At 39.8% G+C, this 23,696-nt stretch overlaps 1 protein-coding gene across 2 annotated transcripts in view; it reads left to right on the top strand.

The window, feature by feature from the left end:
• LOC126484058 (uncharacterized) overlaps positions 1-23,696 on the top strand; it is a 245,360-nt gene that overhangs the window by 211,393 nt on the left and 10,271 nt on the right. Inside the window, exons 13-14 of one of the 2 annotated variants that reach the window (XR_007587804.1) lie at positions 10,500-10,581; positions 23,528-23,657. Coding sequence is in view for 1 of the 2 variants with exons in the window: in XM_050107411.1 (XP_049963368.1) it covers positions 23,528-23,656 (129 nt within the window). In the remaining variant the exon portion in view is untranslated. Of the gene's footprint in view, positions 1-10,499; positions 10,582-23,527; positions 23,658-23,696 lie in introns of those variants that run through there. The other variant, XM_050107411.1, reaches the window with a different exon arrangement.

Raw genomic sequence — 23,696 nt, forward strand, 5'->3', positions numbered from 1 at the left:
GATGTAGATGAAGATGAAATGGGAGATATGATACTGCGTGAGGAGCTTGACAGAGCACTGAAAGACCTGAGTAGAAACAAGGCCCCGGGAGTAGACAACATTCCATTAGAACTGCTGACAGCCTTGGGAGAGCCAGTCCTGACAAAACTCTACCATCTGGTGAGCAAGATGTATGAGATAGGCGAAATTCCCTCAGACTTCAAGAAGAATATAATAATTCCAATTCCAAAGAAAGCAGGTGCTGACAGATGTGAAAATTACTGAACTATCAGTTTAATAAGTCACGGATGCAAAATACTAACGCGAATTCTTTGCAGACGAATGGAAAAACAGGTGGAAGCCGACCTCGGGGAAGATCAGTTTGGATTCCTTAGAAATATTGGAACATGTGAGGAAATACTGACCCTACGACTTATCTTAGAAGGTAGATTAAGGAAAGGCAAACCTACATTTCTAGCATTTGTAGACTTAGAGGAAGCTTGTGACAATGTTGACTGGAATACTCTCTCTCAAATTCTGAAGGTGGCAGGGATAAAATAAATGGAGCGAAAGGCTATTTACAATTTGTACAGAAACCAGATGGCAGATATAAGAGACAAGGGACATGAGAGGGAAGCAGTGGTTGGGAAGGAAGTGAGACAGGGTTGTAGCCTATCCCCGATGGTATTCAATCTGTATATTGAGCAAGCAGTGAAGGAAACAGAAGAAAAATTCGGAGTAGGTATTAAAATCCATGGAGAAGAAATAAAAACTTTGAGTTTCGCCGATGAAATTGTAATTCTGTCAGAGACTGCAAAGGACTTGGAAGAGCAGTTGAACGGAATGGATTGTGTCTTGAAAGGAGGATATAAGACAAATATCAACAAAAGCAAAACGAGGATAATGGAATGTAGTTGAATTAAGTCGGGCGATGCTGAGGGAATTAGATTAGGAAAGGAGACACTTAAAGTAGTCAAGGAGTTTTGCTCTTTGGGGAGCAAAATAACTAATCATGGTCGGAAGTAGAGAGGATATAAATTGTAGACTGGCAATGGCAAAGAAAGCGTTTCTGAAGAAGAGAAATTTGTTAACTTCGAGTATAGATTTAAATGTCAGGAAGTCTTTTCTGAAAGTGTTTGTATGGAGTGTAGCCATGTATGGAAGTGAAACATGGACTATAACTAATTTGGACAAGAAAATAGAAGCTTCTGAAATGTTGTGCTACAGAAGAATGCTGAAGATTAGATGGGTAGATCACATAACTAATGAGGAGGTATTGAATAGGATTGGGGAAAAAAGAAGTTTGTGGCACAACTTGACTAGAAGAAGGGATTGGTTGGTAAGACATGTTCTAAGGTATCAAGGGATCGCCAGTTTAGTATTGGAGGGCAGTGTGGAGGGTAAAAATCATAGAGGGAGACCAAGAAATGAATACATTAAACAGTTTCAGAAGGATGTAGGTTGCAGTAGGTACTGGGAGATGAAGAAGCTTGCACAGGATAGGGTAGCATGGAGAGCTGCATCAAACCAGTCTTAGGCCTGAAGACCACAACAAAAACAGATATTTAGTTTTTACAAGGAAAAAATAGGGTTTAAAATATAGTAATATACTTCCGGATGATGTTGATATCATATTTTTATTTTCTGATGGCATGAAACTAAGGTTGAAGAGCTATTTGCATTGTTCAACACACCATTCAGCATAGAGCATAAGGACACTAAATTTCTTTGATCTCTTTAAGTTCCAACATGTTGAGTGAGCACAGAATAACATAGCCGGTAGACGTGCAGTTGGCAGGACATGCATTAGGAGAGTGGCAATAGTACGGGTTACAGGCAATGCTGTAGGGGAAATGTTGAGAGCTGCAGGGCAAGTGCTGTTCTAAACTGAAGCCAACACTCACATCTTTACTAAATATTAAGTGGAACCCCTCCACACCCACACTTGCATGGTGGCCATCCAGAAAGATCTACTGTCATCTCTGCTTTTGTTAGTATCTGAAAAGAATTCCACTGAAAATGCAACAAAATAGTGATTTATTTTCACTTGACTTGTTAACCATTTGTAACTTTCAGAGAAGCGTTATGAGTGGCAAATTTTGTGTAAAACCTACACATTTTTCATGTTGCCATGTTAAAATTTGTTTCTTTTGCCAAAACACAGTGCAGATGCAATTGTGAGAAAATTCTGAAACAGTGGTTTATTAAGTGCGGAAGTGGGGAAAAGTAAGGTCAATAGCTTAAGAAAAAGCACATCCTCAATGCAGAAACAAATGTGAAATGTCTTCACTTACATTGTTCCAAAACCCGTAGCATTTCTTGTTTCACCAGCTGTCCATAGCCCTTAAAAATTACATTCTGTAGTCAGTGGAATAATACAGTAGATAATGAAGTCCTGCTTAATAACCATGTGACAAAATATGTTCCTCTTTGCGTGCTAGCACATGCCAAAATCTCATGTCAGTATCTCAAACCGTTCATGAAATGTGAGGAACGTTGTGGATATTTCACTCTAGCTGTACTACTGGTATGTGTGATCACAAATGAGTATGCTACATCAGATAAATTTTCTCTAGATAGTTGACAGATAGAGATCTCCACCCAAGTCTAAAGAAAAATTTGATGTCAGCTAAATTTCATACACAACAACATACTATGTTACATGAACCAAATCCCCAAATCCAAAATCATAGTGGCTCTTGTTTTTCATTGCAATCTTTTTTGAATTTGGCCCAGTGACTTACTTACATACAAATATCATAATAACTATGGTCATTAACAAAATGATGGGCATATGATTTTGAAGCTGATATATAAAGCTGATATATAAAGCTATAAGTAATGCAAAAATAATTTTTTTTTACTGGATAGTTTCTGTAAAATTGTTCGCGAAAATTGCAGAGCATGCGCCTCAGTTCTGTGTCACCAACTGACCAAAAGGGGGCGAACACTGTTGGCCTCCCTTTCCTAGCACACGAATGATCTTGCCAAGTGCTCTGGATGCAAATTGGTCACTGCTCATCGGTCTGCATCTACATCTACATCTACATCCATACTCTGCAAGCCACATGACGGTGTGTGGCGGAGGGTACCTTGAGTACCTCTATCGGTTCTCCCTTCTATTCCAGTCTCGTATTGTTCGTGGAAAGAAGGATTGTCGGTATGCCTCTGTGTGGGCTCTAATCTCTCTGATTTTATCCTCATGGTCTCTTCGCGAGATATACGTAGGAGGGAGCAATATACTGCTTGACTCTTCGGTGAAGGTATGTTCTCGAAACTTTGACAAAAGCCCGTACCGAGCTACTGAGCGTCTCTCCTGCAAAGTCTTCCACTGGAGTTTATCTATCATCTCCGTAACGCTTTCGCGATTACTAAATGATCCTGTAATGAAGCGCGCTGCTCTCCGTTGGATCTTCTCTATATCTTCTATCAACCCTACCTGGTACGGATCCCACACTGCTGAGCAGTATTCAAGCAGTGGGCGAACAAGCGTACTGTAACCTACTTCCTTTGTTTTCGGATTGCATTTCCTTAGGATTCTTCCAATGAATCTCAGTCTGGCATCTGCTTTACCGACGATCAACATTATATGATCGTTCCATTTTAAATCACTCCTAATGCGTACTCCCAGATAATTTATGGTATTAACTGCTTCCAGTTGCTGACCTGCTATTTTGTAGCTAAATGATAAAGGATCTATCTTTCTGTGTATTCGCAGCACATTACACTTGTCTACATTGAGATTCAATTGCCATTCCCTGCACCATGCGTCAATTCGCTGCAGAAATCACTCTTACTTCGGAAGACTTCTCTCCATTGAGAATGACATGCTGCATCCTGTTAGCTAGGAACTCCTCAATCCAATCACACAATTGGTCTGATAATTCATATGCTCTTTCTTTGTTCATTAAACGACTGTGGGGAACTGTATCGAACGCCTTGCGGAAGTCAAGAAACACGGCATCTACCTGTGAACCCGTGTCTATGGCCCTCTGAGTCTCGTGGACGAATAGCGCGAGCTGGGTTTCACATGACCGTCTTTTTCGAAACCCATGCTGATTCCTACAGAGTAGATTTCTAGTCTCCAGAAAAGTCATTATACTCGAACACAATACGTGTTCCAAAATTCTACAACTGATCGACGTTAGAGATATAGGTCTATAGTTCTGCACATCTGCTCGACGTCCCTTCTTGAAAACGGGGATGACCTGTGCCCTTTTCGAATCCTTTGGAACGCTACGCTCTTCTAGAGACTGTATCTTGCGCAGACTCTAACGATGATGCATATTAGAGCACTTATAAAACACACATTCACTGACCAAAGACAGTTCATCTTTTTGTCCAAGGAGTTACAAGTATGTAGGGCATTTGGAGTATGCTACACAGTGTATACTCACTGAACTCACTTAAAAATCCTCTTCAGCCAGAACTGCACACATTCAGAAGGATAGATATAAGCAATGGCTATAAAGCCAAATTATTCTGCTGGGCATTAAAATTGCACTAACATGAAGATGGCATGCAACAAACATCAAATTGACATTAAGTGTAGTGCATGCTTATCTGTACAATTAGTTAGAACAGAATTTTAGCACAGCTGTTCAAAGTAGGTTAGAATGACACCGTCTACATTCTGTGTATAAGAAAAATGTTATGCAATGAGTTACTCATTCATAAATCACATTAGGATATTAGTAATCTGCGAGAGAGTTGTGTTACACCTTGTGTGAGCAGAAAAATCAACCAGCATGTGTTGGAACTCGACAGGGCTGGGTCACGGTCTATGGAGACAGTGGTTTATCGTTACATGTTGTTGCTGCTCATCATAGGTCAGGATCCCATGATGACTGTCATGTGAATATGGAACTGTTGTGATCACGAGGGCCTTATTCAATGTCACACAGGAAATCAGTGGCCCCACACAACTTTAGTCCATGAGAATATACATAGTATTCACTTGTCCATGCAGGATTGTACAGCCATGTCACATATCTTGAGTCTGGAAATGGGCTTGTTTACAGCAAGATAGCATCCACATAGACAGTGCAATGACCTCTTGAGTGCAATGGACTGTAATCATGGCTACCATTGTTGTGCAGTCTCCTGATGTGTCAGTAGATAGAGGTTGATAGCCATGCACAAACACCAGTATCAGTACACCTTCACAGTAGACATACCTGTGTATGAAGGCTTCAAGGGGAATAAAGATTGCCAGATTACATTTGTCATTGTCATAAGGGCCCAGCAGCAGGTATGATAATATGGAGTGCTATTATGTACACAGCACATCATCTCTTGTTTGCATAGCTGGTAATTTGGATAGCAAGAGTGATATTTGTGATGTTGTCAAGGTCAGCTCCTGTGCCCTATCTTCAAGGTCTCTGTTGATGTTTTCTTGTGCTATCCTGATCGGATTGTTGCCCTAGCATTCACATTCTCCAGATCTCTCACTCACTGAAAACATCTGGTTATGCATGGCTGAGAGACTGGCATGTCTCAACTTGCCAGCCACTGTGTTTGATGAATTCTGGCATAGAGTAGAAGCATCGTGGAGTGACGTACCATTACTGTACTATACCCACACAGTTAGTAGAATGATGTGTTATTTGCTATCCCTATTGGCATTACAATTTTATGCCAGTGGTGTGATTGAAAAATTGTGCACATGAACAAAGAGAAATAGTAGAAGTATAAAAGAAGTTCAATATGGAAAAGTATCATAACTGTATGCTACCTTCCCATATCTAGATTTTAAAACCAATGTTCAATCAAAGAGATTTTTTCTCATTCAGAGTTTTTTTTCACGCCAAATTTTGGTTGAGAAAATGCGGAGTTTGTTGTGGGACATCGTGGAATGGTCCTGCCTCAGCCCCTATAGTTTCATTAAGTTCTAGTAGGTGGATATGCTATATATAACCTTCAGAATGGTGTCTGTAATGGAGATACTTTCCAAGCAATGATTGTTACTTAGTTTCTTTTGGTAGAAAACCATAGCATCACTGATATTCATAGGCACCTGCAGAATGTCTACAGAGATCTGGCAGTGAGCAAAGTGGTGAGCGATTGGGTAGGGCACCTGTCACCATCACAACATGCTCGCGCAAAACTGTCCGATCTCCTGGCCGGCTGCACAAAGCTGTGACTCCTTTAATGTTGGAATGTGCAGATACCTCTCCTCTAAAGAAAAAGTCCAAAGCTGCACCCTCAGCCACTTAAGTTTCTTCTGGGACTCTGAAGGAGTTATTTTATTTGATGTCCTCCCTCATGGTACAACAATCAACTCTAAAGTATTTTGTGCAACCCACAGGAAATTGAAGAAACGAGTTCAGCATGTTCATCACCACAAAAATGCAAACAAACTTCTCCTTCTCCATGACAATGCAAGGGCTCACCTGAGAAGAGCTTAAAAAATTTCATTGTTCATTGGACTGCTCTTCCTCACCCACCCTACAACCCGGATCTCGCACCTTCTGACTTCCATCTGTTTGGCCCAATGAAGGATGAATCCTGTAGGAAGCAATACTTGTGTGTTGGGGAACTTATTGATGCAGCAAGATGTTGTCTTCACTGTTGACCAGAATAGTGGCACCATGCAGGTGTACAGGCCCTCCCAGTAAACTGGCAAAAGACTGTCACATCGAACGGAGATTATGTTGAAAAATAGAGTTTTGTAACCAAAAGTGTGTGGAATAATATGGTGTATTGGAATCCTGAATAAAACCAACCCACTTTCAGAAAAAAATTTTGCATTGTATATTGAACACCTCTCACAGGTAGCAAATGTATTTAAGCTCCTTATACAGTTTTATGCTTTTCAGCTATCGCCGTCATTGGAATTGATGACAAAAAGGAATATGCATCCAATCACAATATAATACCTATTTATATTACATTTTATACTTGGCAGATTGATTATAATTCAAACTGTGTATCACACTAGGAATTGCACTAATCTGTACTATAAAAGGAGATTCCAGTGTCAAAACCATATGTTCGTGTCAGGCAGCTGTTAATACACATCATGCAACTGTTGATGAAGTGCTTTACTGCGGACAGGCGACACTGCACACAGCATGATGAGTCAAAATATGCTGCACTCATGACCAAGCGTATTACAGATGACACAGAGGTTGACTGACTATCGGAAGACACTATTATTTGAAGACTTGATGGCTTTCCTGGTACATGAGCAGTATGCGAACCTTCCAGATCCTCCAAGATGTGATCTTAGGGCATGATATCTGCATTGTCATGTTTTCCTTGATTGGATCTAACTCATTCTTTTCATTATGAACGTAATTTCTGAGAGCTTTCCTGTCGTATGTATGCACCCTGAATGTAACTGGTACAGTCTGAGAAGCAATTGTTTTCTGTGAAAACTGGACACTTTCTTTGATTCCTCCTTTATTTCATTTGAATTTTCGTTGAGGATGTCTGTACTGGGTAGATGAGCCACTCTAAGGGAAACAAGCACATACTTCCTCTTAAATTGGTTGTAGCAAAGCACTGTACAGTCAAACCAATCTTTGGGTTGAGAACTAATTTTTGTTTATGATTTTTATGAAGGATTTTTTTGTTCCTTATTTTGATATATGTTTATTTGCCTTCAAATGAGTGAATATTTATTTATTTATTTATTTATTTTTTTACAGTATTTCTGCCTTGCTCTGTATAGGATTATCGAGTAATGTGAACTAACTATTAATTAATACTTGTGGGGATATTGTGTGGTCATATAAATTAATGTGAATGAGAGATATTCAAAAGATACTAGATGTAACATATACTGCCCAGAGTATATACACTGGTGTCCAGAATTAAAGCACTGGCATTCTATCTCTAATTCGGACATAATCATACGAACTGTCAACAAATGTCCCTTCGATCGTGTTTTGCAGGGAAGGTAGCATTCCAGTCAACTGACGATGACGCCAATGATGACATCAGGGCACCTATCAAATGGGGTATTGTTTGCCGGGTAGTACCACATCTACAGTCACTGTGTACACTTATCACAGATGCTGCAGTGTGGCACAGATAAGATGCTTACGAGACTGCTGTGGGTGTCCATAGGAAGAATGGAAGCAGGACAGTCACAAACTGATGTGGCCAGATGGATTAATGTGAATTGTTATGTTGTTTCTCGGATGTAGCAGCAGTTTATAGAGACCAAAACTGTATCCTGAAGACCAGGACAAGGGCCGACAATGTGTGACATCAGAAATAGAGGACCGTTAATTGGTTGTAAGGGCACGATGGTACCGCCTTAGTACTGCACTGCAACTGGCATCTGACCTCGCAGCCTCCCTGGAGTGGCCTTTATTGCCACAGATCTGCTGTATGTGTACCTGCAATATATCTTCACAGAAGGGAACGTCTAGAGTGGAGTCATCAACATGCTACAAGGATGGTCAAACCGTGGGCTAATGTTTCGAGGAGGATCCCTTATTGTGTAAGCAGGGATCATGTTGATCACTCAAACAACTCTCAATGAAATTTTGCAGGTGAATTAGTAAGGTTTAACTGCTGTCAGGTATCGTGACGAGATCTTGGGACATCTATGTGCGGTTATTGAGAGATACTGTGTGCCCAGACTTCGTACTGATGGACGATAATGCTCGACCTCATAGAGCATGGGTGCCTGATGTTTCCTCGGAAATGGAAGATACTGCATGGCCTGTTTGCTCTCCCAATTTGAATCCTATAGAGCATGTCTAGAATGCACTAAGGGGACGGGGTGCACGTCAGCATCCACTAAGCACTCTCCCAGACCTGTGAGCAGCTGTTCAGAAAGAAATTGATGGCAACATTGACAGTGTGCCCTATCATTGTCAGGCCTGTATTGCTGCCAGAGGTGGTCACATCCGATACTGAGCTCATTAACTAGTTGTCAGATGTGTGTGCAAATCAGTTAAGTTGGAAAAGGCGAAGAACATTTTTGTCTACTGTTATGTGTGTTGTAGTCGTTTACATTCTGTATTCATTACATTGTTTTTACTTTTCTGTCACCTGTTTATACTATTTTTCAGCAAAATAGATGCAACCTTACAAAATTCCCATTTGTTGCTTTAATTTTGGACATCAGTTTATATAGAAATCATTTCCTGCATGAAGTTGCTTTCTTTTATTTGAAATAAACATTTTATTTCATTACTGGTTAGCTAATTTCATTCCCTTGGACATTATCAAGTGATATTACACAAAACAATAATGTAGAATCATACTAAGTATGGGCAGAACTATCACATATGTGAAGTTCTGTCTGACAGGTGTGCTTATACCAACTATGGTAGTACTACATTCTTGTTGAGGAAGCCATTAGATGATGAACTGTTCACATTGGTGTGAAAATCATGAAATGTTGAAAGCATTTAACATATATATAATAGAGGGAAACATTCCACGTGGGAAAAATATATCTAAAAACACAGATGATGTGACTTACCGAACGAAAGTGCTGGCAGGTCGATAGACACACAAACAAACACAAACATACACACAAAATTCAAGCTTTCGCAACAAACTGTTGCCTCATCAGGAAAGAGGGGAGGAGAGGGAAAGATGAAAGCATGTGGGTTTTAAGGGAGAGGGTAAGGAGTCATTCCAATCCTGGGAGCGGAAAGACTTACCTTAGGGGGGAAAAAAGGACAGGTATACACTCGCGCACACACACACATATCCATCCGCACATACACAGTCTGTGTATGTGTATGTGCGGATGGATATGTGTGTGTGTGCGCGAGTGTATACCTGTCCTTTTTTCCCCCTAAGGTAAGTCTTTCCGCTCCCGTAAGGTAAGTCTTTCCGCTCCTGATATATAAAAATTCAAGCTTTCGCAACAAACTGTTGCCTCATCAGGAAAGAGGGGAGGAGAGGGAAGCACTTTATAAATCTCAAAGAGGAAAAATTAGTTAACCACTAATTAAATTAAATTGTGTGTTTCTTTCACTTGTAGTGTCATTTCTGATATGTTAAGAGAGCTCTTTTTGGCACTTTGTGCAGTTATTGTTACTGTCTTTAAAGTTTTCATTGAAAACTCTGGTCGTCTTTTTTTGGTTATACATATATTAAATTAAATGTAGGTGATAAATATTGTTTTCTTCATAGAGACTTGCTTTTATGGCATTTATGCTTTTGAATTGGTCAGTAATGGATTCATTGGTTTTCTGGACTATACAATCAATATATGTAGTAGTAGTAGTGGTGGTTGTAGTGGATTTTTTTTATTGTTACAGTTAATTGAATTTCCAAATCAAAACAGTTTATTAAATGTGATAATCGAAGGTCTTTGGTATTCATATGATCATGTGTAATATATACTATGGAGTAGCTTCCTCATCAGTAGTCAGAATTTAGATTTTATTAAATTTTGTTTATTTTTGTAAAGACTGCAAGCAACCAGTTTTATTGTGGCTATGTTCAACATATGTGTTAGGAATGGATAATAATATGGAACATTCCATTATTTTTGTAAAGACTATTTATTTATGAACTGTGAATAATATTCACCATGTTTGTAGCCGTCCAGAAGTCACAAATGCTCCTAAATGATGCCAAATGAAAAGCACATCCTGAATGTGATACACACCTTATTAATTTCAGGTATGACATAAAACTACCTCATTCTGGTTGGTGTAGTGACATTTGTGTGCTGTTCATACTGCATTGTGTGGTACAAAGGACATGCTCTACACTCATATTCTAAATAGCTACAGTTTGAAAACCAGTATAGTAGAAGAAATACATCTAATTTTTTACCCACTACTGAAGGCCATTAAAATATGACATAAAGAGAACTGCTGTTAAATGAATGTGTATCAAGCAACCCTCTATTGCAGATTGGGGCTGTTAAATTATATGCTCACCACCTTGACCTCAGATCTTATTCAACTTAAAAGAAAAAGAAAACCATCTTCAGTCTTTTTAAACCTTTGTATGGTCTGCAGTGTTTCCCATAGGTGTAGAACCACCATTATAAAACAAAAACTGATGGATAAACAGAAATTTAAAGTCAAGTAGTATGAAATGGGAGATGGGGGAAACCTGAGACTATATTACTAACATGGCAATCATTTTGCAAGCTACCATCTTTGATGCAACATGTTACTCACCACATAGCGGAGATGCTGAGTCGCGATAGGCACAACAAAAAGATTCACACAATTATAGCATTTGGCCATTAAGGCCTTTGTCAGCAGTAGACACACATACACATACACACACGCACAAACACACACTCATGCAAATGCAACTTGCTCACACGTCTGCAGTCTCAGAGAGCTGAAACCACTGTGGTTTCATACACAGTCGCCTTCACGTTCTACAGAGAGAAATCTAATGGATTTAAATCTGGAGAATATGGTGGCCATTCCACTGGACCTCTGTTAATATCTATGACGTAGCAATAGGGTAGCCCCATATTCCACACAAGACCATCACTTTTGATGCTCCGACTACCTTTGATGGATCCATCCTGTGCTGGTTGACACCTGACTATTATCTGTGATTTTCTTCAGTTACATCACCATTCACATAGAGATCATCTGTAAAAAGTATGTCACTGGGAGAGTGATGGTTTTTACTCAGCTGTCTCAATGCACTTGGCTTGTGTTAATGCCATCAGTTTTCACAGCGTCTTTAAGGGAGACACATCAATAATAACTCAGAACTGACTGAGGCTACTTTCAAATGAAAGGCATAATGGTTTTTATTATTTAATTTTCTATTTAATGTCACATGACCCCTTTTTCATTTGAAAAATCAAGATTTGCAGCCAACAAGGTGGCTTCCAAAATGGCTCAGGGATTTTTCACTCTCCCATCTCATACCACTTGATTTTTCAATTTTCGTTTATCCAGCAGTTTTTGTATTAGAAGGGTGACTCCAAATGTACATACTACCCTGTATATGCCTGGTAGCCTGATACTCAACAACTTCCAATAAAAATCAACAATCAACATGCACTGATCTGCATGAATGTGTCTTTTTGTATTGATTTCCTCTTGGTGCAGCCAGCTATCAACTTCCAGCTTCCTATGCCATTTTCTGTCAGTTGCACACATGCCTTGTAAGTGCACAATCATCATAGAGCTTTGTATTAACCATGTTACTCCACCTTTGTCCAGGGAGACATTTTGCTGCTTGACGGCAGGACAGCTACATTGTCTTTCTTAATGAAAGTTTATTAGTAATTGCTAAAGAATATGTTTGACAGTTCGTTGCATTAAAGGAGCATTTCCTCAACCCTGCTATAAAAAATCCAGATTTTGTGCACTCTCGTTAAAATCTGTATTTAGCTATCTATCATGAATATCCAACGAAGAGCATGATACAATTTAAAAATCTTCGTCAGATTGGTACCAATGTTGCTCCCCAAGTCATTGAGCCATCTACGTTCATTCATCTGGTAATTTGTTTCTCAGGAATCCTCTGTGCTTATTTTTTTCTTTTTCTTTTTTCTTTTTTTTTTTTTTTTTTTTTTCCTGCCCAGTACAATGGCACCACCTTCCCACGACTCTTTTTCTCTCTCCAAACTATGTAAGTTGAATGAAGTTCACTCATAACAGATGATACAGTTTAGTCAGGGAGCTGATAAATAGGTGTGTGGCTCTCTGCCTTATACTAGGCTTTTCATTTGACGCCACTTTGGCGGAGTCAGACTGTTTCGTTGCATTTTTGGTAACGAAGTTTTTGTTTGATAACACATGGCTGAGTGTACCACAATCCGCCCTTTCTCTCCACAGTAAAATCAGTGGTGACTACCAGCAATGGAATTCCCAAGTCAGCAACCAACACTGCTACCAGTAGACCACAAAAGTATTCTGTAAGCAGACAAAAAATTTAAACATTATCCACAAATAAAAGTGGTGTATAAAACTTCTTCATTAGACATAGATTTTACTGCTGCTTTAAATAGTATAATCCCACTTAAAATAGGCTTCAGGGGCATTATTGTTTTGTTCATAGTTGTCTAACAGATAATTTCTTACATCAGGACAGCTGCACGGGGTAGCCGCGTGGTCTGATGCCTCTTGTCCCAGTCTGGGCGGCTACCCCCATCAGAGGTTCAAGTCCTCCCTCGGGCATGGGTGTGTGTGTTGTCCTTAGCTTAAGTTAGTTTAAGTTAGATTAAGTAGTGTGTAAGCTTAGGGACCGATGACCTCATCAGTTTGGTCTCAAGACCTTACCACAAATTTCCAAAACTTTTTACATCAGAACTGTCATATTTAATTAATTAGTTAAACATCATATATGTATCATTATTAATGACAAATGATATGATGGAGAATGTATCAACAAAACGAAAGTTGCATACATACAGATTTTTGACATAATTGTGGGAACACCATAAACACAACATATTACCATGCGTAATGTGGTGTAGGAAACCAGTTGGCATTCAGAACAACCACACATCTTGGAATGGATAAATACAGGTCCTGTATATTTTCAAGGTTCTTGTAGAATGGTGGCAAGTTCAGGTAACATTGACTGGCTTGAACAAGGGCGTTGTCATCTTGGAACACAGCATCACCATTGAAGAACAAACATTGTACCATGGGATATGCCTGATCACCCAAATTGGTCAGATAATCCTTAGCAGTAATGTGACCTTGCCGAGTAACCACGGGGGCCCATGGAATCCGATGAACAGTCGTCAGTGAACCCTCTGCCTGTTTCACTCTTGGGACCTAAACTGGCCAGAAGCTGGAAACAGTGTGAAACAAGGGTCATCTAACCAAATGACTTTCTTCCATTGCACCATAGTCCAGGTATTATGGCTTTTGCATGATGTTTTCCTGTTTCTGGTATTTGTGTCACTGATTAGTGGTTTTGTGTGAGCGTGACATTCAGTTGTGCAGTGATTTAGCAACTGTCTTCATCATAATTTTTGCCACAATCGTCTTCCATGACCGGTTGTCATGATCATCGAACACACGCTTTTGTATGCATTGTGACTTAGTGGGTGACATTTTTCTGCTTTCCCTGTAGGCCGTTTAAATATTCAATATGACTGTATGACTACAAACAATTTGTCTACGTTCGACTGCAATGAGCTATGACACAATGCATTCACAACTACACGGAACAACTGTTCTGACCGTGGCTGACTCTTGCAACATATTGAGGACATTGCACAGGTGTCGTTCGTAGTCAGAAAGAACAGCACAACCCACAGGCTAGGCTAGCATCTGCATTTATGTTCAAGCATGCATTTCTCATGGTGTTTTCACATTTTTATCCAACTCCAGTATCTCAAAATTATGTGGCTACATGCTGGCCTTTTACAGGTTTTCTGTAGACTACTTTTGTCTGTTGAGAAATTTATCCATAGCGTAGGAGGCTTTATTAAGGAGAAACAACTTAAATATGCATTCCAACATACTTCATCTGTCAATTAGCAAGTAAGTTAGTTACTTCCTTAATTAGTTATTTGCTCATCCACACATCTTTCATAATCTCTCTCTCTCTCTCTCTCTCTCTCTCTCTCTCTCTCTCTTTTTCAAACACACACACACACACACACACACACACACACACACACACACACACACACACACACTTTCACAAAGCTTGATCAGGATTATCATTACTCACACATACAGCCTTTCCACTGGTATAAATTCCATTATTATAGCCCTACCTTTTCAACTGAGTCGGCATCCCAACACAATGGAGAGAATGTTAATCTCAAAAAGGTGAAAGGAGGTTAGCATTATCCTTCACAGTTCTTGTGCATAAACTGTTCCAATAACACGCATTGCACTGTCCAAAGTATATTGAAGAATGACATATGTATTTTGGTATTAATTTGCATTGCATTTTATCATTCCACACTTTGTTTTACCTAAATAATCCTTTACATTTAGTATGTATTATTTAAGAAATATACTTTAACTCCTTTTTTACGTTATGTTTAATTAGCTCTTCAATCTCTTTGGTCAGTTTTTTGAACAGCTTGATACTCTGATAGAATTTTTCATTTGTTTTGTAATATAAATTTAATTTAAAACTTCCTGGCAGATTAAACTGTGTCCTACACTGGGACTTGAACATGGGACCTTTGTATTTTGTGGACAAGTGCTCTACCGACTGAGCTGTCCGTGAATACACAACTCGCAACCCACCCTCACAGCTTTACTTTTGCAAATACCTCTAGATTATACATATCAAGTGGCTCTATCTATGATTATAGATCAAGAGATAAATTTATTTCCAGAACCAGAACAAAGGTAGAATGCCCCCCCCCCCCCCTCTCTCTCTCTCTCTCTCTCTCTCTCTCTCTCTCTCTCTCTCTCTCACACACACACACACACACACACACACACACACACACACACACACACACACACTTTTCTCCCTCCCCCTCCCTTTATTTTTCAAAATTTAAATCTGACTCATTTGTGTGAAATTAGTTAACAACTTTCTCAATAATGTCATTTACTGTTTTTTAAAAAATGTGTCGTGTGTGTCTGCTTGGCTTGACAGCAACATAAGAGTATAAGCCTGCAATACAGTCAGGGTATGGAGTGATATTAAAGTATTTGCTTGCTTCTTGAATTGAGCTATTTGATCCTTCTTTTGTTATTGCATTTAGAAGGTGATTATAAAAAATACTTGAACAATGTATTTGTTACAAGTCACAACAAAGTCATTCAGTTAAGTTGTGATAGTATCTTGTGCACTGACTAGTTGTGTTCTCTCTCATTTCATAATATTTCATAAAGTTTTAATTCCATTATTAGTAACAAATAATTTCTCATGATATATTTATTTCTGGAACATTTTAATAAATGTTCTTAAAATAATAAATATTTTATATACAATTTATACAGTATCTTTATTAGTTCTGCCTTTCATGGAAATTTCTTTTTTCTTTTTGTATGGTATTTTAATCTCTTTAGTTATCCATGTTTTACTTTTTATGGACTTTCTGGCTGACTTCTAGGGAAGCTAATTTCAAACATTGATACAAATTTTTCATGCAATATTAAAATTTCACATTAATTTCTGTCTGCATATATGCAATATCTCATTCCGTCTCTTCTTATCTTATTTGTAAAATATTGCAGTGCATCTTAGAATCATTAATGAGCCTCATTGTTGTGTCTCAGGACTGTACGATGTGCTACATTTTTCATCCTCATTAATTGTGCCTGGGCATCCTGGCTAGATAGTATATTAACGATAGGATAAATATTTTTACCTATTAATTGTTACTGCACACTATAGTTGGAAAAGTCACCACTGAAATCGGATTGAATTTGTCAGAAAAATTTTAAGTCATCCATATTGAAATCTCCACAAACTATGAAATGAGTCTAGTGTTCTCTTAAATATGTGAAAGTTTCCTAATTCACGATGATCATTACAATTATTACCTGAGAAATACTCCTACAGTAACAACACACATCCACATGCTTCTAGTTTCAAGCTACACGGTCACTGTTTATTTCAATATTTGTTACTATATGTTTATATTTTACATATGTTTTATGTTGCTTATGATGTAGAATCCTACACCTAGCTTTTCGTGTAGTAGCTGGCTTGCACATTGCAATGAATGCAGCATAGCAACAAACCCTTGTTCTTTCCTAATTACAGCAACTTTAATGTTGCGTCTATGTTTCTGATTCACCATACTTTGATTTAAATCTGTTTCAGAGAAGTCAGAATGGTTGCTAATTGGAATTTCAAAAGTGATTTTCAGCTATTTCTTCTTTTGTTTTTTATTTGTTGCTCTGTCCCAATTCCCATTCTCTCTCTCCTCTGCCAATTTAATTGAAAATAAGCTCTTTCTAATTCTATTAAAGGTCACAAATCTTTCATTCCTTGTCCAGCCTGCATAATCTGAAATTTCATGGAAGAGCCTCATCTGATACTTCATTAACTTCTCCACTAAGCTCACCCCAGTGAAAAAATAACAGACAATTTTCACATTTTCCCAGGCTTTATAACTTACTGCAACATCTGCTTTTATCATACATGACACTAATTTTATAATGTCAGGAAAACACCAACCTACATTTAAATTGCTGTTAAGAAAGAACTACTGAATACTACACAAGAAACAGTACTATCGTACAGTGAGCTGCACAACAAAACTGCAACTGAATAACAGGTGACTATGTACACTGGAATGTAAATGCTGAAGATATTTCACTTTGCAAAAAAATGAAACAAATGAGAACTAACTAGCAAATTGTTTGTAGCTAAAGTATTAAATACACAATTTGACAAAGTGTGAAACAAATATTGAAATTTATCAAAAAATAAAAAATAGTAAACAGTTGCTACTGACATCTCATATGGGAGCTGAACTGAGACAAACATACAAAAATAATACCGAGAGTGTAAATGATCTACTTATATTTATTAAGATAATTGTGGAAAAATATAGACCAGGTGCGAAGGAGACTGCATAGAAGATCCTTTTGTGACATGTTCTTAAGTAATGTTACTTTGTTTGAGATACTTGCCAGCTGTTAAATGATGCAGTCAAAGTAATTCAGAGATATTCTGCTAGATTTTGTAACTAGCAGTTTGTCAGCACAAGATAGTCGCCAAGAGTCTCTGTAATCTTGCTTGAGATTCTTTGAAAACATTTTTCACAAAATGTAGATGAACCATAGAAACAAGGTAAAGTTTAGATACATATGGAGGCATAAAAATATTAAATTTTTTCTCCACACTCCATTCGAGCTGAAAGAGGAAAGCAAGGGACAAATAACAGTACAAAATATCCTCTATCATGCATTTTGCAGTGATTTGCTGGTTATTGATGTAGATGTTTGATGCAGCGGCACTAAATGTCTTGTTTTGTTCTGTTTGCATGATGAGTAAAAAGTTAGTAAATGTTGATAGTGACTTGTTGTTACAAGCTGAAGAAAACTTGGATACATAAATTTTCTTGATTGGTAATTTTAGGCGACAATTTGAATAGAATTTGTGATATTACTTTACAAAATAGAATATGCAATTTTTATTCTTTTAGTAGTGGAGAAATCGATTTCGCATATGTGACAAACAGTTGTCTTCCATCATCACACTGTATTTGTAACTAAATTATTTTACACTGTTTAGAAAGGAGGATATATGACTCCAGCAGAAGTAGCCCCTGGTTACAAAACCTAGCAGTTTTTTGTCATTCTACATCTACATCAATGCTCTATGAGCCACCTATTGATACATGGTGGGGGATACTTTTGGTACCGCTATGAATTTCTCCCTCCCCTGTTCCATTTGCAAATTGTATGTGGGAGTAAATAATGTGTTGGCTCTTAGAACATACGATCTTACATTTACAATAGTAAACCTCACCATGATGCTCAGTGTATCTCTTATAGTGTCTTCAATTGGATTTTGTTGAGCCTATCCATAATGCTCGTACACTTCCTAAATGATCATGAAATGTGCTGCTCTTCATTGGGTCTTTCCTATCTCTCTTATTATTCCATTGTGGTAAGATATTCAGACTGAAGAGCAATATTGAGGAATCAATCAAACAAATACTTTTGAGCCACTTGTTTTGTTAATGAATTACATTCCTATAATACTTTCCAGTGAGTCTCAGCCTAGCATCTGTTTTTCCTACAGTTAGTTTTATGTGGACATTCCATTTCAGATGTACAGTTGTTACTGTTCCAGCAATTTATTACCAGTACCAAAATGAAATAGTAAAGTGTGTCTTTACCTGTTTATGCACAATATGTTGTACATTTATTTCTGTTCAGGGTCAACAGCCAAGCCAGTTGTCAATCCTCTACTAGTCTTCCTGCATTTTGCTACAGTCTTCTGTTATTGAAACCTCCCTATAGACAACAGCATCATCTGTAAACAGCTTCACAAAGCTTCTGACATTATCCACTAGATCATTTATTATATGTATTGTGAACTCTAATGGCCCTATAGCACTTCCTTTGGGTACTTCTAAAATCATTGTTACATATGTCAGTTTAGTCCTGTTAAGAACCTAACTGATTTATGTGCTAGGAAGTCACATGTGTGGTTGGATACTCATTAAGCTCATATTTTGCTCACTAAATGACAGTGCAAAACTGTATTGAATTTCTGTTTATTTCCATTTGCTGCCACTTGGTGAGTAGGTTTTCTCTAACCATGTTGTAAGTTTTTTCATATATGATTACGATAAAGATAAATATTGATTTCAGTCTCTCATCATTGCTAGGCAACTGTTATAGATTAAATTATTTTGTCTTTTAGTCCATATTGTCCATCTTCATAAGATCTTGGATTTAATGTTCTGATGTAATTGAGTTATTCAGAAAGAAATGAACTGGAGACTGTAAAATGAAAACTGTTGAAGGGATCGTAATGCCATTTCCTGCAGAAGAAGGTATGTTCGCTATAAGAGTAAGGAGGCTCCTAACACTCTGCTAGGGACATGGGCGCACGCCCACATGTGGACAGAGTGGGCATGTGCATGTGTCAACAGGTGTGACAGAGCAAGCACATGCATCTGTTGACTATGCTGAAAACAGAAATGTAGGCTTTAAAAGAAGAGCATTGGGGGAGGGGTAGTGTGTTTCCTTACAGTGAAAGGGGTGCAGAGAATGAAAATTCATCAAAGAATGGCACAACTGTATGGAGGCCACTGAATGTCCATTGCAAGTCCAGTGCTCAATCTGACCTCCAGGACAATGGCTGCCACTATAACTAACTGATCTGCAATAGTGAGGGTATCCACCTGCTGGACAATGGTATCAGTAATGCGGTGTGGCATTCAAGATCATATGTAATCAGCTAATGATGTGTTCTTCCTTGAATCACTTGTGCCACACCTTGACCATTGCAACGAACTTGCAGTGATGTTACATGTAGATTCCATACATTACTTCTCAAGAATCTGAAGTCTTTGTGATGTAATCTACAGATCACTGATGTAGTGCTTTCATTATTGTATTTTTTATATACACTCCTGGAAATGGAAAAAAGAACACATTGACACCGGTGTGTCAGACCCACCATATTTACTCTGGACACTGCGAGAGGCCTGTACAAGCAATGATCACACGCACGGCACAGCGGACACACCAGGAACCGCGGTGTTGGCCGTCGAATGGCGCTAGCTGCGCAGCATTTGTGCACCGCCGCCGTCAGTGTCAGCCAGTTTGCCGTGGCATACGGAGCTCCATCGCAGTCTTTAACACTGGTAGCATGCCGCGACAGCGTGGACGTGAACCGTATGTGCAGTTGACGGACTTTGAGCGAGGGCGTATAGTGGGCATGCGGGAGGCCGGGTGGACGTACCGCCGAATTGCTCAACATGTGGGGCGTGAGGTATCCACAGTACATCGATGTTGTCGCCAGTGGTCGGCGGAAGGTGCACGTGCCCGTCGACCTGGGACCGGACCGCAGCGACGCACGGATGCACGCCAAGACTGTAGGATCCTACGCAGTGCCGTAGGGGACCGCACCGCCACTTCCCAGCAAATTAGGGACACTGTGGCTCCTGGGGTATCGGCGAGGACCATTCGCAACCGTCTCCATGAAGCTGGGCTACTGTCCCGCACACCGTTAGGCCATCTTCCGCTCACGCCCCAACATCATGCAGCCCGCCTCCAGTGGTGTCGCGTCAGGCGTGAATGGAGGGACGAATGGAGACGTGTCGTCTTCAGCGATGAGAGTCGCTTCTGCCTTGGTGCCAATGATGGTCGTATGCGTGTTTGGCGCCGTGCAGGTGAGCGCCACAATCAGGACTGCATACGACCGAGGCACACAGGGCCAACACCCGGCATCATGGTGTGGGGAGCGATCTCCTACACTGGCCGTACACCACTGGTGATCGTCGAGGGGACACTGAATAGTGCACGGTACATCCAAACCGTCATCGAACCCATCGTTCTACCATTCCTAGACCGGCAAGGGAACTTGCTGTTCCAACAGGACAATGCACGTCCGCATGTATCCCGTACCACCCAACGTGCTCTAGAAGGTGTACGTCAACTACCCTGGCCAGCAAGATCTCCGGATCTGTCCCCCATTGAGCATGTTTGGGACTGGATGAAGCGTCGTCTCACGCGGTCTGCACGTCCAGCACGAACGCTGGTCCAACTGAGGCGCCAGGTGGAAATGGCATGGCAAGCCGTTCCACAGGACTACATCCAGCATCTCTACGATCGTCTCCATGGGAGAATAGCAGCCTGCATTGCTGCGAAAGGTGGATATACACTGTACTAGTGCCGACATTGTGCATGCTCTGTTGCCTGTGTCTATGTGCCTGTGGTTCTGTCAGTGTGATCATGGGACAATGAATTCACGGTGTTCTTATTTCAATTTCCAGGAGTGTAGATTTCAGTAATTTTGTATTGTGAAATAGTTTATAATTTTCTTAGATTAACTTTGAGAAACTACTACTCACTCACATTTTTCCTGATTAATCTTTCATCTTCTTCCATTAAGGGCCTGTCTTTCTGTAATCTTTAACGTCTTGCCATTTCCTCCGCCAAAATCATGGTTCAGTTCTTGAGGTCAGTGAGAAGGAGAGGGCAGTGGGGTAGGGGTGGGGATAGCAAAGTGCTGCTTGTTGGACCATTCGCAAGGGACAGGGTAGGGCAGCTGGGTGCAGTTGGAAGTTTTGGGGAGGGAGGGGGGGGGGGGGAGGTAGCGGGAGATGTGGTAGCAGATAAGTGGTGGAGGGTGGAAAAAAGACTTGTGGGTGCGTTAGGTAGAATAGAAAGCTGTGTGATGCTGGAATGGGAGCAAGGAAGGGGATAGGTGGATGAAGGATAGGAACTAATGACTGTTGAGGTCAGGGTGTTATGGGAATGTAAGATACATTACAGGGACAATTCCCACCTGTCCAATTCAGAAAAGCTGGTGTTGGTAGGCAATATCCAGATGTCACAGACTGGAGTAGAGATGAATGGGGTACTGTATAGGTTTGGTGGGTGGTGGAATGCCGTTGTGGGAGGGGTGGGAAGGATAGTGGGTAGGATATTCCTCATTTCAGGGCATGACAAGAGACAGTCGAAACCCTGGTGAAAAAAGTGATTTAGTTACTCCAGTCCTGGGTGGTACCGAGTCATCAGGGGAGTGTTCCTTTGCAGCTGGTGGAACTCTGGGAGGTGGTAAATGACTGAAGAGACAGATTCTGGGAGATTTGTTTCTGTACAGTGTTGGGAAGGTAATTTCGTCTGTGAAGGCTTTGGCAAGACCCTTGGTATATTTCGAGAGGGATTGCTCATCACTACAGATGGTCAGCTAGGCTGTGCGGAAAAGGTGGCAGAAGTCAAAATGAAGGTACTGCTGACGGTTGGTAGGTTTAATATGGACAGTGGTACTCATGTAACTGTCTTTGAGTTGGGTGTCAACATTGAGTAAGGTGGCTTATTGGGTTGAAGAGGACCAGGTAAAGCAAATGGGAGAAAAGGTGTTAAAGTTTTGGAGGAATTTGGATAAGGTTCAGATCATGAAGATGTCATCAGGGTTTGGGATTCTGGGTGGTTAGGATGGAATTCCTTTAGACAGTCTATGAATAGGTTGGCATTGGATGGTGGCAAGTGGGTGGCCATTTCTGTCCTGTGGATTTGCTTGTAGATGATGCATTCGAAGGTGGAGTAATTGTGGGTAAGGTCATGATGACTAGGAAGGAGGTTGTAGGTTTGAAATCATCTGAGCGGTGGTAGTTTTCACGAGTGGCAAAGCCATGGGCATTAGGAATGTTAGTGTAGAGGGAGGTGGCATCAAAATAGTGCGAGGCACTGAGTGGTAGAGGAACTTGAATTATGGGAACTCAGTAGAGGAAATGGTCAGTGTCTTTTCTACAGGAGGAGAGATTATGAGAATTTCTCTCCTGCTTACATTGGTTGAATTATTCCTTCATTCTTTGGTTAGATATAATATTATCCATTGGTTGGCTATACTATCAATTCTGTAAAACCTGAGTTTGTATTGGAGAAACTTGTGATCCACACACTCAAATGCCTTAGGCTGCGGGACATACCAACAGCTGCTATTTTTTTATTTAATGAAAGTAAAATTTTGTTTGTTTTGCACTGCTCAAAACAGATCCAGCATTACGTGAACATAACATCATCAGGGTGATGACTTTGTGTCATCAACAGATTTCCATGAGACTTCCATGTTTTTCCAGGATGAAATGCCAAATTTACTTGAATCAGTTTTTGTTGTTAGTAAGAGGATTTTTTTATGGCTGCAATTGATGCTTTTTGAGTTTTCACATCACTTATTCCCATTTCACTTAGAAATTACAATTTTTTAAACAGTTCTGTACATTGTAAGTTCTTGCTACCCCTGGAAATTCTTTCATTACCATCGTCCATCTCTTTCCGTGCCAGGCCAAGTAATTGTGCAATAACCTCAGGTGTATGAGAAATTCTCACTGGTGCATGTGTTGAGACACGTCTCCACCCTGATCGTAAAAGCATGAAATTCTGTCCAATACTCATATGTGTAAATGAAGTATTAGATCATTACAACAGTATAGAGCTACACAACCCATTTGGAAATCCAGTAAAAATGTGATACAAGGAATGTAACATTACCTCTATTTTACGTATTTCAGCTTTTGGATAGATCACCAGGAAATCCTACACAAGAAGTTACTCAAGAATCAGCAGAGAGGGATATTGACAAAGAAATGGAACATCCAGTCAGCTCTGTTCCTGTATGGGAACCAGTTGGCACTGATCAGGTTGATTTTTTGTCATTTAATTGTAATTTGTACAGTTGTG

This window comes from Schistocerca serialis, chromosome 1 (genome assembly GCF_023864345.2).
Source record: "Schistocerca serialis cubense isolate TAMUIC-IGC-003099 chromosome 1, iqSchSeri2.2, whole genome shotgun sequence".
Classification (NCBI taxonomy): Eukaryota; Metazoa; Arthropoda; class Insecta; order Orthoptera; family Acrididae; genus Schistocerca; species Schistocerca serialis.